At 38.2% G+C, this 16,623-nt stretch overlaps 1 protein-coding gene and 1 long non-coding RNA gene across 4 annotated transcripts; both read right to left on the reverse strand.

Annotated features, from left to right (window-relative positions):
• Positions 1 to 3,328: 3,328 nt before the first annotated feature.
• LOC146699015 (uncharacterized) lies at positions 3,329 to 6,836 on the reverse strand. The gene is made up of 6 exons (XR_014922742.1): positions 6,631 to 6,836; positions 5,240 to 5,257; positions 4,878 to 4,907; positions 4,497 to 4,544; positions 4,324 to 4,380; positions 3,329 to 3,981 (listed from the first exon to the last, which is right to left on the reverse strand). It is a non-coding gene; the product is annotated as an uncharacterized LOC146699015 (long non-coding RNA).
• Positions 6,837 to 8,204: 1,368 nt separating this feature from the next.
• dhdds (dehydrodolichyl diphosphate synthase) lies at positions 8,205 to 16,003 on the reverse strand. 3 transcript variants are annotated; one of them, XM_085471940.1, is made up of 9 exons: positions 15,923 to 16,003; positions 15,461 to 15,530; positions 14,611 to 14,727; positions 14,373 to 14,515; positions 13,099 to 13,215; positions 12,911 to 13,012; positions 12,684 to 12,798; positions 10,414 to 10,521; positions 8,205 to 8,932 (listed from the first exon to the last, which is right to left on the reverse strand). In XM_085471940.1, the coding sequence occupies exons 2-9, from the start codon at positions 15,521 to 15,523 to the stop codon at positions 8,690 to 8,692; spliced, it is 1,008 nt and encodes a 335-aa protein (XP_085328066.1). In that variant the 5' UTR covers positions 15,524 to 15,530; positions 15,923 to 16,003; the 3' UTR covers positions 8,205 to 8,689. The 3 variants fall into 3 exon arrangements, with proteins under 3 accessions (XP_085328066.1, XP_085328064.1, XP_085328065.1); XM_085471938.1 differs by lacking the exon at positions 15,923 to 16,003 and adding an exon at positions 15,643 to 15,894; XM_085471939.1 differs by lacking the exons at positions 13,099 to 13,215; positions 15,923 to 16,003 and adding an exon at positions 15,643 to 15,896.
• Positions 16,004 to 16,623: the final 620 nt, after the last annotated feature.

A 16,623-nucleotide genomic window follows, 5' to 3' on the forward strand; every position in this document is an offset into this window, starting at 1 on the left:
AGTTTTCAAGGCATCGTCCAGGCATTAACACAGGAGTGACATAACAGTTAAGTGATGTGACATATGTGGTTACCTAACAGTGTAGGGAGGCCATTATATATATGACCACATATGATCCCAACAAGCAGATGGAGGGTTTTTCCCTGCATTAACACATTCATTGTATTTTATCTGCTGAAAACAATTTTGTATATTTGGTGATAAACAAGCAAACTACCAAAGGAGACGTAATTAAGAGATAACTAATGGACTTCTTATTGTTGGCCCGGCTTCCTGCAGATCCATGTGGTTTACAGTGCACACTGTCGTTTTGTGGTATCTAACCTACAGTGGCTTGCAAAAGTATTCTGAACAGCCACAAACATGAATCAATTTTATTGGAATTCCTCGTGAAAGAGGTGTACACGTGAGAAGTAGAACAAAAATCATACATGATTCCAAACATTTTTTACAAATAAATAACTGCAAAGTGGGGTGTGCGTAATTACTCAGCCCCCTGAGTCAATAATAATAATAATAATAATAATAATAATAATAATAATAATCAGATGAGGTGGACAGCGTTTGTGAACAGCAGTTTTCAGATCTTGCCACAGATTCTCGATTAGATTTAGATCTGGACTTTGACTGGGCCAGTCTAACACATGGATATGTTTTGTTTTAAACCACTCCATTGTTGCCCTGGCTTTATGTTTAGGGTCATTGTCCTGCTGGAAGGTGAACCTCCGCCCCAGTCTCAAGTCTTTTGCAGACTCCAAGAGGTTTTCTTCCAAGATCGCCCTGTATTTGGCTCCATCCATCTTCCCATCAACTCTGACCAGCTTCCCTGTCCCTGCTGAAGAGAAGCACCTGCTGAAGAGATGCTGCCACCACCATATTTGACAGGGGGGATGGTGTGTTCAGAGTGATGTGCAGTGTTAGTTTTCTGCCAAACATAGCGTTTTGCATTTTGGCCAAAAAGTTCCATTTTGGTCTCATCTGACCAGAGCACCTTCTTCCACATGTTTGCTGTGTCCCCCACATGGCTTGTGGCAAACTGCAAACGGGACTTCTTATGGTTTTCTGTTAACAATGGCTTTCTTCTTGCCACTCTTCCATAAAGGCCAACTTTGTGCAGTGCACGACTAATAGTTGTCCTATGGACAGATTCCCCCACCTGAGCTGTAGATCTCTGCAGCTCGTCCAGAGTCGCCATGGGCCTCTTGCCTGCATTTCTGATCAGCACTCTCCTTGTTCGGCCTGTGAGTTTAGGTGGACGGCCTTGTCTTGGTAGGTTTACAGTTGTGCTATACTCCTTCCATTTCTGAATGATCGCTTGAACAGTGCTCCGTGGGATGTTCAAGGCTTGGGAAATCTTTTTGTAGCCTAAGCCTGCTTTAAATTTCTCAATAACTTAATCCCTGACCTGTCTGGTGTGTTCTTTGGCCTTCATGGTGGTGTTGCTCCCAATATTCTCTTAGACAACCTCTGAGGCCGTCACAGAGCAGCTGTATTTGTACTGACATTAGATTACACACAGGTGCACTCTATTTAGTCATTAGCACTCATCAGGCAATGTCTATGGGCAACTGACTGCACTCAGACCAAAGGGGGCTGAATAATTACGCACACCCCACTTTGCAGTTATATATTTGTAAAAAATGTTTGGAATCATGTATGATTTTCGTTCCACTTCTCACATGTGCACCACTTTGTATTGGTCTTTCACGTGGAATTCCAATTCCAATGAAATTGATTCATGTTTGTGGCTGAAATGTGACAAAATGTGGGAAAGTTCAAGGGGGCCAAATACTTTTGCAAGTCACTGTAACACAGCATATCTCTTTAGAAAAGATGACTAAAATAATAATAATAAATTGATGCATGGCATAAACATTAATACACCGCATAGGATGTAGATGAGCAGCCTTCCATTTTCCATGAAAACATCTGTCTCTCAGATCAAAAGCCAGTATTTTGTACAGATTTGTATTCAACAATGAATACTGAGCATTACTCTGAAAAGTGTGGTAATCCTGTTACACATATTTTTGTAATAATTGAAACTAATAAAACCAACTGTACTTTTGCCTTGCTCTATATTGCTTGTTGAGAATGAAAGAAAGAAAAAGAAAGAAAGATTAAACCTGCACCATATCTGAATATTATTATCATTTGCTGCTTTGTCTGTATAGAAGCACTAATACACTAGCCTAAAAAAAGGGATGACATCCTCAGAGATACGTCAGCACCCTCAATAATGCGTCATGTTTGACCGAGTTTCAGGAGCTGTATAGGCCAAAGGAGAGGGAGACCCCCGCAGGAACAACGATATGCACCTCATCTCTCTGTGGTGATGTGGCACTGACTCCTGCTGGTGCTATGGAGCAAAGACAGTGATGAGGATATCCAGAGGTGTAAACCCCTGAAGCATCAACATCCAGTAGTTATGTTATGTAAAATATTCCAATTGAAGTGAAAATTAAAACTCACTCCAATACAAAATGTGGAAGAGCAAAGAACAAGCTAAAAACAAACAAAATTAAAAGGTACTTTTAAGGTTGAAGGTAAATGCAATAATTTCATAAATGAATCTGTGACTATACACTGATTATTTTTGTTTATCGGACTTAAGTGGCAAATTTTGTATTCTTTAAGTTTATGTAGTTTTTAGGTGACAGTAATATAGTTGTGTTTAAGGTGGTGATCAAATGTGGCATTTAGTGTATAGCTTTAAGGCGTTGCAGGCTTTTGTGAGATAACTTCCACTTGAATAAAATATTTTTCTAGCGCTCTACATTAATGATTGCTCAAGTTACCAATAAACATTTACACGTCACACTTTGCGTATTTTAATGGTTAATGCAATGAGATCACCTTGTCTTAAGGTTTATTTTTTCTCTCATTATAGTGCTAACAAGTTTAAATATACCCAAAACAGGTACAAAAAAAACCACTAGCAGCTGCTTAAAATTTCATTTACATGACAACCTTAAATAAATATTTAAAGCCTTTAAGTGCCAGTCCTTGGGTGATAATTTAGTAACAATTTATATTAAATTACAAATTATACCAGTAACATTTCCACATAGAGAAGTGTGAAAATTAACTAGCCTGTTGAAAATAGAAAGCCAAGCCTAACAGCAATACCCAAGCAGTCACAAGTAGGGACGAGACCCCATGGATGTAAACTAAAATGGATGTCCTGCCAAAATGGTGGAGCCTGCAGTTTGTTTATGATGAAACCTTTTCAAGGTCGCTGCATCACCTTTTCAAACGTCGTGTCGCAGCATTTCCATTTTTCTGCTCCTTCATCGAGGATTTCCATTTCAACAGTGACCCCAAAAAGGACATTTTGAAAATTTTTATTCAAGAACATTAAGATCAACCATTGGAGTCAGAAAAGCAGAAAACAGAAACATAACTTAACAGAAGTTTTTATCAGATGACTGGGTTCACATCAGCCATTTTTTTTGGGACGCATCAAACTTAAACATTTTTTTTGACCTAATAACAGTATTCTTTTTTTTGTCTGTGGCATTTTACATCAACATACAATGTTTTTAAAACATTTGGAAAGCAATAATTTTATTAGTTCAACATTAAACTACAAGGAGATAAGCGGCAAATTCATATTCTCCTGCAAGATTTTATGCTTTAGCTGCCTTATGTTTACAATTAGATTCAAAATCCAACTTGTTGGAAAAGCTGTTACATCTGTTGTTTAGAAGTTTAAAACAAATCTGGATTAGACAAACTAAAAAAAATGCCACGACTACAGGATATGGACGGTATCCGTTTTTAAAATTGATATAAAATGGATATGAATGTGAAAACAAAATTTTGTTACATCAAGTGCAAGCCAAAAACAAAACTATAAATGACATTTGTAATATAAAACTTGGTAAAAAATACTTATTTAAAACTGTACAATCACCAAGTACACAGAGTGAGCACATCAACCACTATTCATTTGGCTTCAGTGGCTTCAGCCTTGGGCTCCTGCGGACAGAAAAACAAAAAACACGCCAACAGCAATGTCAACTGCATTGTTTTAGTCACATGACAACTTATTCTTAATTTTATTGATTATATTAAAAGGAGTCCTTGCAACACTTATCCATTATGAGAACAAATAAAACAGTAACTGCCTCACAGGTTTCCAGAACTCACACACATCATTTTTTTAATATCTAGTTCTTTTTTTACTCATTTAATCTTTAAACTCATGAACAATTAAAGCAAATAAGTTAAGATAACATAAAAAAGGAGAAACGACCTGGAAAATATAAGAACATCTGTTTGATGTAACATTTATTAATTTGCAGTGTAACAGAAACAAACCTCAGCCTTGGTGCTCCCATTCTCAGCGGGTTTGGCTTTCTTTGTTTTGGGTGCCCTCTAGAAAATAAAATGATAGTAACAAATTAATCACAGAAATGAATCAAGCAAACATGTGGCAAACATCTTACAGAGCTGTTCCCCCATAGTAAGCGTGCAAGATTTTGGTTCAATACCTTTGCAACAGCCTTTTTCTTAGCCTCCACTGCCGCAGGTTTCGGTTTCTACAAGACAAGAAAGAAGATATTTAAATCAGTTTGAGATAACAGAATATAGATCTGTGAAATCCTAGGTAATAAAAGCTTATTACAAGTTAATAAACTTCTTGATCATGGGCTACATCCTCATGTCACATTAGGTAAGAGTGTAAGAGAACCTTTAATATATTCTTAAAAAATGTAAAATTTAAATTTAATACACACATGATAGACTACTTCAATTTCAAGTGGTTGCTTCTTACAAAAAATAGTGAACATTTAACAAAAACGACAGGATAATGCACATTAAATATACTGAGTACATCTAAAAATGCTTAATTGTGTTTAAAAAGAACTTACTAATGCCAGCCGTGCAGAGGTTCTCTTAGGCTGTAGAGCCACAAGGAAGTGAAAGTTAAAACAAACAGTGTCTTATTTTGCATCAATATTAATAGCTTTGTTTATACATGACCTTTAAAGAGTATGCAATTGCAAAAAGTAAGTTAAAACAAAAGCAAAAAAAAGAGATGAAAATGGGAGTAGAGTTTGAATAAATATATTAACTAAGTACAACACTCATCATCCTAAATAAGGGCACAAAATATATTATATCAGTGGCAAAAAACATACAAACGATACATCAAAAACAAGCATTTATCCACAAATTCTAAATGCAACTGCTGCATCAACACAATATAAAAATATATTCATTTTAGACAAACCTCAGAGGAAGCAGGTGCCTGTAAGACAAGGAAGGGGAAAACATTACAAACTGAAAAGTAAAACTACATAATAATAATAATAATAAATACAGATTTAAATAGCACAAAACTTTTTTTTATTTTCTGTGTGCACTATTTTACATTGTTTTAATATAAAAATGTTCACAGAAGATCTAATATATATGTTACATTTTTTTAACACTGCTCTTGATTTTTCAAGTTCACAAAGAGCTTTCCCGCGCATATTTGAATTCAAATTTGGGCAGTCCTGTCACCATGACACCGCCTTGGCGCCCTGACAGCTTCCTTTGTTTTGTATCAGTGCGCGCCTACAGACAGCTGTTGGGAAACTGATAAGATTACTACTTTACTAATCTGTACCTACGACAAATGGAGCTCAACGAATGCCTGGAGAGGTTTCAAGGAAGACAAAAAAAAAAAAAAAATCACGGATGAGACTGAGATTTTCATCGAAAAACACCCCAAACAATCCTGTTGTGATAATTTAATTTTAAATCGTTAAATATGCATTTTTTTTTAATAGTATGGCCACTCACTGCACCTTAAATTAATGTGTTGAAAATCCGATAAAACGCACACAAATGTGCAAAAAAAAAATAAAATCTTATTTTTGTATTTATACGTTTTTTCCTGCTGCGCACTTGCAAACTGCAATCCAATCGCGTTTGACGTTTTTAATAAATATTTACTACTGTTAACAAACCCATTTCAAACGACGATGCAAGAACCAGGCTGGCACATATTATTCAAAACCTGAGCGGAAAAAAATAATAATCGCCACCTCCCCTCCCCCAACTCCTTCCTCAAATTTGCAGCCTGCGTTCGAGCTTATTTTGATTGCTTGATAACGGCGCAGTTCATATTTATCTTCATTAATTCGGATCCCAAGTTATGCATTCAAGCATCGACGCGCAGGTTGAGAAAAAGAATAAAGAAAAACAGTCATTGTCCATATCGAAAGTTTGTTACTGCGTTTACAACAGCAAGATTTGTGCCCTGCCTACTGCCAAAGAGAGGGGGGGAAAAAAGATGGTGTCAGAAATTTTGCACAACGCAATGTCAACGGCTGGACTAACCAGAGTTTGGCGCTGGAAGACAAAAAATTTACAAAAATACACGCAACTGTGCGCGTTTAACTCATAAGAATAATTTAAAACCATGAGCAAAAATTTCAACTTTTGTTTTCGACGAGTGGGAGGATGCTTGCGCTCCTCTCCACTGTCAGACCGCCATTGCTAAAACGCTTGTTAGGGATGATGACGTTCTTCTTAAGCAGAAATATCAGGCGCAGTCTTGTGTTAACTTAATGCTACGAAAACGATTCCAGTGCACAGACTTAAATTAAATTTAAATTCATGTTTTTTTTTTACCTTTGCTTTGCCCATGTTCTCAGCGGGAAACGAAGAAAAACGTCAGGAAAATACAGCTGCGAAAATGGCTTTTTTCGAAGCGATAACAGACGCCAACCAAGCGCGCACAGCGGAAAATGGCGAATGTATAATGCAAACGAATGTTCTTGTAGTTTATACACTGAAATATAAGAACGAAACCGGTTTGAACCAGTTTTGTGTTTCGAATCTCGCCATTGGATAGAAAGGCATCACGTGGGTTGGAGGCGCCTCCCATTTGTTAAAAAGGCAGACGGCAACTTGAAGGAATACGGATTATAGTCGCGGGGTGGCGCTGTATGAACGACTGATTCGTTCTGCTGTACCGAAAAAATAAATACGCAGATAATGGCGCGTCAAAGTCGTTGCACCTTTTCTCACCGTCTATCGGATAAACTGAACAATTTTTGCTCACAAAGTCCGCCAGAACCAAATTTTATGGTGTATCTAATATCCCCGCGTTGCAACTGACCAATCACGTTGTTTGATGTCATAGCTTTGAGGCAAAATACGGTCGCGGGTGAAGATTAGACTATGGTGCTTTCTGTCAGCTTGTGGTGGATGAATGTCTATTTGGCTTGGGCATGTAAGACTGTAATTTTAGCCCTGTGTAAAACCAAAAATCAACATTTAGTTATTATTATTATTACCTGAGGGATTGAGGGTCAAACCAAGCGTTGTGTGAAGAAATACTAATACAGACATATACAATTTGTAACTGGTAGATGTTTAGTGGATTTTAAGCTATCTGACTATATATTAAATAGCTAAAAGTAGGATACCTATTCAACACTAAAATACTGTTCACATGTCTGTGCATTAGTAGTAATATTCCAGAATATTCCAGGACTGTATGCCTGATGAGTAGTATAAATTCATGCTTATACCTATGTATGTGTATATAAGCATATTTTTGTGGGGCAGTATGTTTATAGTATGGTGTTTCTAGTTCTACCAAAGTTTATCAATTCTTCTGTCAGTGTATAGATGATGCAAGTTAAATAAAATTGGTTCCTAGAAGTGTTTCCTCTGGAGGGACAAGATCCAAATATGATGATTTGATGAAGAGATGTCTTGCATTTGAGTTTGTGATTTAAAGACTGAGGACTTCTTGGATAAAATTGGGACATTTTTTCTTCAATTTTTTCCCAAATAAACAAAACCCAACAAACATCCAGCAGGAAAAAAGTAAAAGTGGTTCTTTGCTTGTGTTATACCACCAACTGAGATGCAGAATAGCAATTACAAGCAGTTATTTAAATTTTTGCAATACATAGCGTATTAGTAGTTGATAAGCTTTAAGGCTCAATACTTCCAACAGGTAGCAGCAGAAATTATATCGGTACAGTTTTATGTGCTGAAAGTCATCTACTTGCAAAAACGACTCGTTAATCCAATAAAACACCATCACCAGTTTTCCCCCTGAGAGTCCATATATATCAGCAGCATGGACCACACACATATTTTTTGCTGCACAAGTTAAGACAATAGATAACCATATTTTGGAAGCCAAATGGAGACAAAAGCTTAGACTTGTAGTATGTAAGTACAAAACAGAGAATTTCACATCATTTAATCATATCTGACATACAGTAATCATTTTATTTTGTTCCAGAAAGCTGGTCAAAATATAGTTATGTAATCAAAATCACAGTCAACAAACAACACTTTATGCTTCAACAACAATTTAAAAGTTCTGTGGACGAATGTTTTGGAACCGAAACACAGGATCCGTGGCTTTCACTCACATAAAATGACCTTCCGTTCAACGGCATGCATTTAACTGACAGTTTATACGATGATTTAACTACATCTTGACCAGTCATTTCCACCTATTAGAGTTTTTAAATCTACAATCATAAATAGCAGGATTATTCTACAGCCCCATAGGGGTAAAACTGCCCTCTTATATGAATCAGCAACAAAATAAAACCGCTCCCAGTTACTGCTTGCTCTTCCCTTTTCCACAGAAGCCCTTTTGGGAAGAGGACATAGGAGAGGCTTCGTCCCCGCTTCAGAGGATTTGTTCTTCTATGTATTCTTAGGCCAACAAGGATTCACTGCATAAGTCAGAAAAGAAAGAGTCTCTTTTGTGCTTCAGTGCTTCTAGGAAGTCTCGAACTCGTTCTTCCCGGCAGGAAGTGTAGTGTAGTAGCGCCTCTTGTCTTCTCTGGCTATCGACGGGCTTTCCATTGCTGTGATGCTGCAAGAGCTCTGCTACACAAGCACGATCTGCTTCTAGCTGCTGCAGAGCCTGATGCTCTCGATGGAGGTCTCTAGCTTTCTGTAATAACAAACACACCAAATTAGACATACATTTAAATATATACATAGATACAGGAGTTACTTTAATCTTTCTCTGCCTGTTTAACAACACTGTTTCACAAAGTAACACTGATCTACATTAATTGCTACGGTTAACAAGTGATGAACCTGCAACTCACACAGCCAAAACATAAGCCCTTTTCAGATATGGGATGCATAACACAGCTGCTTATTGCTGCTTATGATTCTCCAAAACAACTAACCAAGTGCCAGCGTGTCACAATCTAGTATACTCATAGTGCTTGTCCAAAAGCTCTGATAAATGGAGGGTTTCATCAGAAAAATTGCAACCTCTGTGCCAAATCAAACATGGGGATCTTTCCATTGTAGTGATCCCTTTGGGGTGGGCGGAGCAGCTGGAAGTTCTGTTCCAAAGAACTCACAAAAATGCAGGGAAGACATGCAGTCATAATCATGCACCGTATCCATGCCCCGTGTTTCACTTGCTTCCCTGTGTTTGCACTTATACTTGAACATATTTGCCAACAAGTCCATACACCTCTTTAAGCCACTGATACTGACACATTTATTCCTATTAAGTTAAATAAATATTTGTTCTCTTTATTCTTCTTTGCTGCGGCCTTTGAGTCAGTCATAACAGCGACCAGGGTGCAACATGGAGCTGACACAGTCAGCTGCCATCACATTAATGAAAAGCAGAGCATGGCCGACAGTGGGTGACAGGGGTCATAACTACAGTAGTACCCAAACAGCTAAGTCCAATTAGGTTCAAAACCAAAAGAGCGGTATGGTTCAGTTATATTAGACATCTGAAAGTACATTTTTGTGCTGCTTCTAAATAATATTATTCTAGTTATACAGGACCTTTAGTCACATTTAGATCCTTCCCAGCAAGGAAATAAAGGAGGCCAAAAATAACAAACATGATGACCCCAAAAACACACCGTATTCTTCGACTGCCTCACTCTACACAGCCCTTCCAACTCTGGGGACAAAAAGCTATGGAGTATTCAAACTAAACACGAAAAACTGACACATACTGTTGAGACTGCACTTCTTTTTTCTTATAGTGAGTTTCACTGATCTAGCCTACTTCGGATCAAAGTGGGCTGTATGTGGCCCACAATGTAAAATGAGTTTGACATCCCTGGTCTAAACAAATAAACTCCTTTCTCATGTTCGTTCCCTCTTTCTTACGTGCACACATGCTTTTGAAAATCACTCTGGGAGAGCACATTTGTTTAACTGGGGCAGTTCTTGGAAGCTGTGACTCAGGGTTCCCTCACATTATAGATTCATCACTAAATGCAGATTTTCATGGAGATAGCTTTAATTGGGAAAAGACTGAAATTCCATGAGTGAACCTGAACTAGTTACTTAACCTAACATGAGTGATGACTCTTGTCAAATGCGCTCGGACACACCGCGTGGCTCACACAGTGTGAGTAAACCCTAATTCTGTCTCAGTATTATCCTTACCTGGATGGATTTGTGATTTAATTGATACTGCAGAATGGCTTCACACAGGTTCCAGAATGAGTACTCTGGCCACAGAACGGACTGAAATACTAGGCAGGAGTGAGAGGTCTGCAGAAAGAGCACACACGAAAACCAATACAAGTTTACAGGGTATCTGAGAAAAAACTGGAAGAACAAAATAAAGCTTTTACAATTTGTGCTGTAACCCAGTCATTAGGTTAATACTGTCTTTCAGTGATTGCACCCCCAAACTGGAAGGGAGACTTGTCACAGGCTTTAAGGAATGTAGAAAGAAAATCTTACGTGCAAATAAATCACTAAAGATATATATAGAAAGATAAGTCAGAGGAGATACAAAGAATTCTCTCGGAGTCTGTTTCAGCTGTTCAAGACTATTTTTTTTTCTTGTAAAACCCAAGTACTTACCATCCCTGATGGTCACTAGATAAAAACACTGATAGTGAATTAAATATAAACTGTAACTGTACTCATACAATGAAACACTCATCACAGATTGGTTTCTTTTGGCATCAGACAGTTTTGCTGGATTATTTTCACAGACAGCTTTGAAGGTTAACATCATGAATGACCAATACATCCTGCAAAACAAGTCCAACCACCAGTGTTACTCTGTTCTTAATCACAAAAAAACATTACTCATCAAGCCCTTTCCTGCGATAAAAGGGGTTGGAATAAAACACACATGTTTATTAAAAGGCCAGAAATTAAATAAAGTAGTACATCTCAATACTTGAGCAGTATTCAGATTTTCGTTTGGAGCCAGGAAAAACCCTGCTCCTAAATCATCATGATCCCTAAAGACTCAACCAAGCATAAATCGAAATCCTACTTTGCTGTTTTCATAGAAAAACAGCCCTATCTTCAGGGGTAAATCAATTCAAGTTTATATATGCAGCACCAGCTGGCAACAACAGTCATTTCAATGGGCTTTATATTGCAACATTCTCAAATTGGGGACATCCTGACTGGAATTGTTCAAACAAACAATTCCTATGCAAATTATTGCAAATGACTAATTTGTAAGAACTCTTGAGCATTTGAAATAAAGGCCAGGATGGCCTGTAAGTGGCTAAAACATTTGGATTAAGTGAATGCTTTACAGGTAGTAAGTAACTGCAGTCACCTTAGAGCCCTGTGGTACGGAGCCAAATAAATTGATCATATTCAAAAATTTTAAAATGAATTATAACAACAACACCTCACTGAAGAGCTGAGGGAAGATTGGATAGTTTATATGATGTAAGTGTTAGAGTTGCTTAGAGATCAATAGGAGAGAATCAGTCTAAATGAAGATGAGGTTTGTGGGAAATGCGGTCCCAATCAAAAGTTTAAGACCATTTGAAAAATGGCTAAAATATCATATTTTGCATGGTTGGATCTTAACAAGGTTCCAAGTAGAGCTTCAACATACAACGAGAAGAAATGGGAGTGAGACAAAACATTTTTTTTAAGCATGCAACTAATTGAAAACAGCGATTAAACTGAAACAGGCTGTTTTACAGCTGATCACAAGTTTAGGACCACACCTTCAAAAAAAAAAACAAAAACCACACAACCAAAAAACATAAACTACCTCAAAACAGAAATCAAAGTTCCAAATATGAACTCAGCAATGAGTAGCTTCACCGTTATTATTGATTAATGCAAAAATTTGTTGCGGTATGCTTGATGCAAGCGTTTTCATCCAAAACACCTCTTGTCACGGCAGTAATGTTGGAAACCATCGGGATCATCTTCCACTTGACCTTTGCGTTTCATAACCCTCAGGATCGTTTAAGAAATTCCAAATGACTGTCTTACTGCATCCCACCTTAGCAGCGATGGCGCACTGTGAGAGACCCTGCTTATGCAGTTCAACAACTTGACCATGTTCAAAAAGGGAAAGGGTTCTTTTTGCCTTTGCCATCAGAACGTGACGACAGTGTGACTACCTCACAGAAAATGACAATGAATCCTCATTTTTGCACAGATTTGGCCTTTTAAAGGCATGTGGTCCTAAACTTTTGATCAACTGTAAAACAGCCTGTTTCATTTTAAGCGTTGTTTTCAATCATTTGCATGCTCAAAAAAAATGTTGTGTCTCACTCCCATTTCTTCTTGTTGCATATTGAAGCTCTACTTGGAACCTTGTTAAGAACTAACCATGCAAAACATGATTTTTTGCCATTTTTCAAGTGGTATTAAACTTTTGATTGGGACCGTGTATGGTGAACTTTATTAGCTGTTGATGACACCCATCTCACTCTCACCTGCCAAAGAAGGAAGTCGCTGAGGCGCACCTCTCCAGAGGTGCGGATGAGCAAATCAGGATTTGGAGAGTTATTGCTGTACAGACACTCACTTAGCAATGCCTCCGACACATCACTACACATCACAGAAACACAAACAGCTTGTTAACACAATGGCTCTCCAGGACACCTTTCTACAGAGTATTTAACAAAGGATGACAAGATGAACTCATTGCTGTTTCGTTTACCTTCCTTTGATCAGGCCTTGCTCTACTCCCCATGCCATTTCCCTGACTGCATTGGTGATTTCATATCTTGATGTGTAGGCAAAACACACATTGACAAAACACCTACAAAACAAGAATTTGTGGTGCTGTGGTCACTTCTAATGTACAGGATATCATGCACAATGAAAAACACAAGCTACTAAGCATACTTATTGTGATTCCTGGTTGTGAACACGGCTTTGGCAATAAGCTGTTGAAGGTCAAGTGGCAGCATATTCAAGTCGCCCAGCACTCGGATACAAACGCCATGTTTCTCTAGATTTTCACTGCAAAACAAAACCGAAAGACATTTATAGGAAAAGCATGAAGATGAACAGGATATACAGAAAGACTACTCAGGATCATGAAACTTGTCTGTCTGCATTTTCTACCCAGAAAAACACAAAGGAGACTCCGGAGAATTTTGAGTACTCAGTGTGTACAGTGGACTTGAAAGAGTCTGCTGTCCAGCACTGTGCAAAAGTGGTTTGTCATAAGGATGTCAATCGTTCGAAAAATAATAACCTTGTATCATAAACAGCCAGCAGCCTCATAAACAAATTTGTCCAAATTTTGATAGACATAATACAACATCCAATAGAAGGGGATTTTTTTTATTTTACAGTGTTAAATTCTTTAGACAGGTTACTCAGATTAAAAAAAAAAAAAGGAGCAAAACATGGCATTTGAACAAGTGAGCTACTTATACCACAGTCTTGTGTGCAACAAATACAGACTAAAGGGCAATATTAAGCAATGGATTAGTCAGCAAGCTCTTTGTTTTATTTCTCCAAAGTGAAGAAATAAGTCAGCTGTAAAATATTTCATACTTGTGTGGAAACAGAGAGAAATGGCTTGCAGACTAACAGGCCTCCACCTTAGCTCGAAAATGTATCTGCAGCAGTCATCAGCTGCTTAATAAATAAATAGTACATGCACCACAATGACCACAGAGTAAAATGAAAAGAGAATCCACGTTAGTTGACTAGTCTGAGCTTGACATACTGCACTACAGTGAAAAAGTAAGCACTATTGAAGAGACCAGTGGAAATAACAGACTCCCTTGCTTCCTCTTGGCCATCCCACCATTAGCACACTGCATCTGACTCAGTGTCTGATGCATTGCATTAGTAAATGTTTCTGTGTCAACACTGTTGTTGTGTCTGTCTGAACCAAAAGTAACAAACAAACAAATAACAACAGATTTCCATCCAAGCCCACCCTAAAAGTGAACTCCAAGGATCTCGTGCCTCTGCTGGAAACAGGTCGTCAAAACTGGTTTAAAATTGTTTTCTCATGTACAGACCCTCATTTACTTTAACTTCAGATTTATGCTTGAGCGCTGCAAGTCACTCTTTCTAAACTTTACTTTAAGGAAGCAATGAATCATATGACGTACAAACTGTGACCACAAGCAAAGTGGAAAACTCAGCTCGAAACTCACTGTTCCTCCAGCAGCCTTTCAAACTTCTGCCTGGCGAGCTCCATCAAACCATCCACCTCATCTTCGGTGCGCTTGAAGTTCTCAATGCTGAAGGCATACACCGTCACCTCTGGGATGTTCAGATGCTTGCACCAACGTAGTGTCTGGTGTGGAGAAGACGAAGCATTTTGACACACATCATCAATTTGTTTCTGCCCATGTGACATGCATTTCCTATAGCCGAAACCCCCAAACTCACCTCTGCCAGTTTGTTGAAGCCCTGCATGTGTCCTTCCTGCCGTTCCATGTTTTTCTTACGTGCAAAACGTCGATTACCATCCATGATGAAGGCCACATGTTTAGGCATGGGTCCTGCCTGAAAGACAACAGTCAAAAGAGTCCAAAGAAATGCAGAAGAAAAAGCATTAATGCAATCTACGGTAATCCATAAAAGACCAACACTGTCTAATGCTATGTAGATATCTGCTGATATCTTATCACAAAAATGTCACGTACAACTTTTTTTCGAAACATTTCAAATTTAAATAAAATAGCAATTTCCAGATTAAAAAAAAACCCCCCCTCATCACCATCAACTAATATGTTTGCATTTTGAACGATAACTAATAAGTCATTCCCTGTGGCCCCCTCAGGGGTTACAGACAATAGCACCAGCTCATGCCCCTAGATATTTAATTAAGAACTATTATTATTATTATTATTATTTGTAAGCTTTTCTTTATGGTATTTTCTGAATCTTAACCTTGTCAAACAAATAAATAAATAGTTTGATGTTTTCTAAATGGCTCAGTTTGTCACTCTATTTTCTATCCAGATACTCTGAAATGACATACTTGATATTTTTGTCAAGGCACACATATTTGGTATACATATATGCATTCGTATAATTCTCAGATTCCCTTTCTTATATATTGCACACCTCTGTTGCTTGTGAAGCCTGCACACAAGAATTTCACTCGTATGCGCTGTACCAGTGTACCAGCACATGTGATGTGACAATAAAAGTGATTTGATTTGAGTCACAGAAAGGCAGAAGACCGACAAAAGCGAGGCTGGAAAAGACAGCCAACTTATAACGTACAGCTTACCTTTAGTATATTGGCAGAAATCTTTTCAAGCAGGGACAACTCGCCTTCTTTTATCCACGACATATCCGTGCTGCCGAAAGACAGAAAGGTTTATTTATAAAAAGGTGGTGGGGGGGGGAATCCAATGAGCACTCCTACCGCACACACTCCCTCTTCCAGAAGAAAAAAAAAAAAAACTTCACCAAGTTTTAGCTTTCACGAAAGGGAAGGCATCTGGTTCCCACATTAACGTCCCATTTTTAGAAGATACTGCATTACATTTGCAGCCACTTATGGATTTCACCGTTAACTGCAAGCCCGGCTCACGAGACCTGCAGGGAACTAAACCGCCGCGAGACTGGAAAAGGACTGACGGGCGCCCTCGTTGCCCAGGAAACACATACAGTGCTTCATTCATTCAAACTACTGAAGCACGAGCTGTTCTACTCACAAACTGCGATCGTTTTATCACATTTCACATACCTTCCAACTCACAGCCTTAACGATGACGACCTCTTCCGTATTGGAGTGAAGTGACGTATGAGCGTGCTGACGACTTCCTGTCAGCAGTTAGTAGATTTTTGAATCATGCGGATGGACGCACGCTACGCTTCAATCAAAGGACTGACTGTGATTTCCTTAACTAAAGGGAAGTGGTCTTCTCAACGTTTACTGAAGTAAAAACACCACAATATGAACTAAGGGATGACAAGTAAATTAAAATCTATTATTTTTAATATCTTTTTAATGTCTTTTTAAAAAAATATTAAATCGAACATAAAAAGCCAAAGACATCAATGGGGTTTGAGAGTGTGTGTGTGTGTGTGTGTGTGTGGGGGGGGGGGGGTTGTAATATAATAATCCAATAATAAATAGGAAAAAATCCAACAAACACCTGACACTGGACCTGAGAGATGCACCTTGCCCTTCAGCTGATCCATTTACTGTTCACTGAGACCTCATCAGCAATCGTGTCAGTGGAAGGGTGGCTGTCAAGAAGCCATTCTTAACGAATGGAAACAGTGAGAAAAGGCGGAGGTGTGCCATATTATATAAGAAGTGGACTGAAAATCGATGGAAACAGATGTTATGGAGCGATGAATCCAATTATAAAATGTTTGGTTCAAATTACTGTCAGTACTGAGGAGGTCGTGAGAGCAGTACAACAGTCTGCAGCTATCTGC

Source organism: Copadichromis virginalis, linkage group LG11 (genome assembly GCF_057382275.1).
Source record: "Copadichromis virginalis isolate Kocher_CV1m ecotype Utaka linkage group LG11, C_Virginalis_male_GT1.1, whole genome shotgun sequence".
Taxonomy (NCBI): domain Eukaryota; kingdom Metazoa; phylum Chordata; class Actinopteri; order Cichliformes; family Cichlidae; genus Copadichromis; species Copadichromis virginalis.

What these genes read in the sequence shown, in the direction of transcription:
- dhdds (XM_085471938.1), bottom strand. Translation starts at nt 15,857, where the DNA reads ATGAATGAAGCACTGTATGTGTTTCCTGGGCAACGAGGGCGCCCGTCA. An exon ending in TTCGTGAAAGCTAAAACTTG is followed by an intron (nt 15,531 to 15,642) that starts GTGAAGTTTTTT and finishes GTCTTTCGGCAG; the next exon opens with CACGGATATGTCGTGGATAA. An exon ending in CAAGGCCTGATCAAAGGAAG is followed by an intron (nt 12,799 to 12,910) that starts GTAAACGAAACA and finishes TGTGATGTGTAG; the next exon opens with TGATGTGTCGGAGGCATTGC.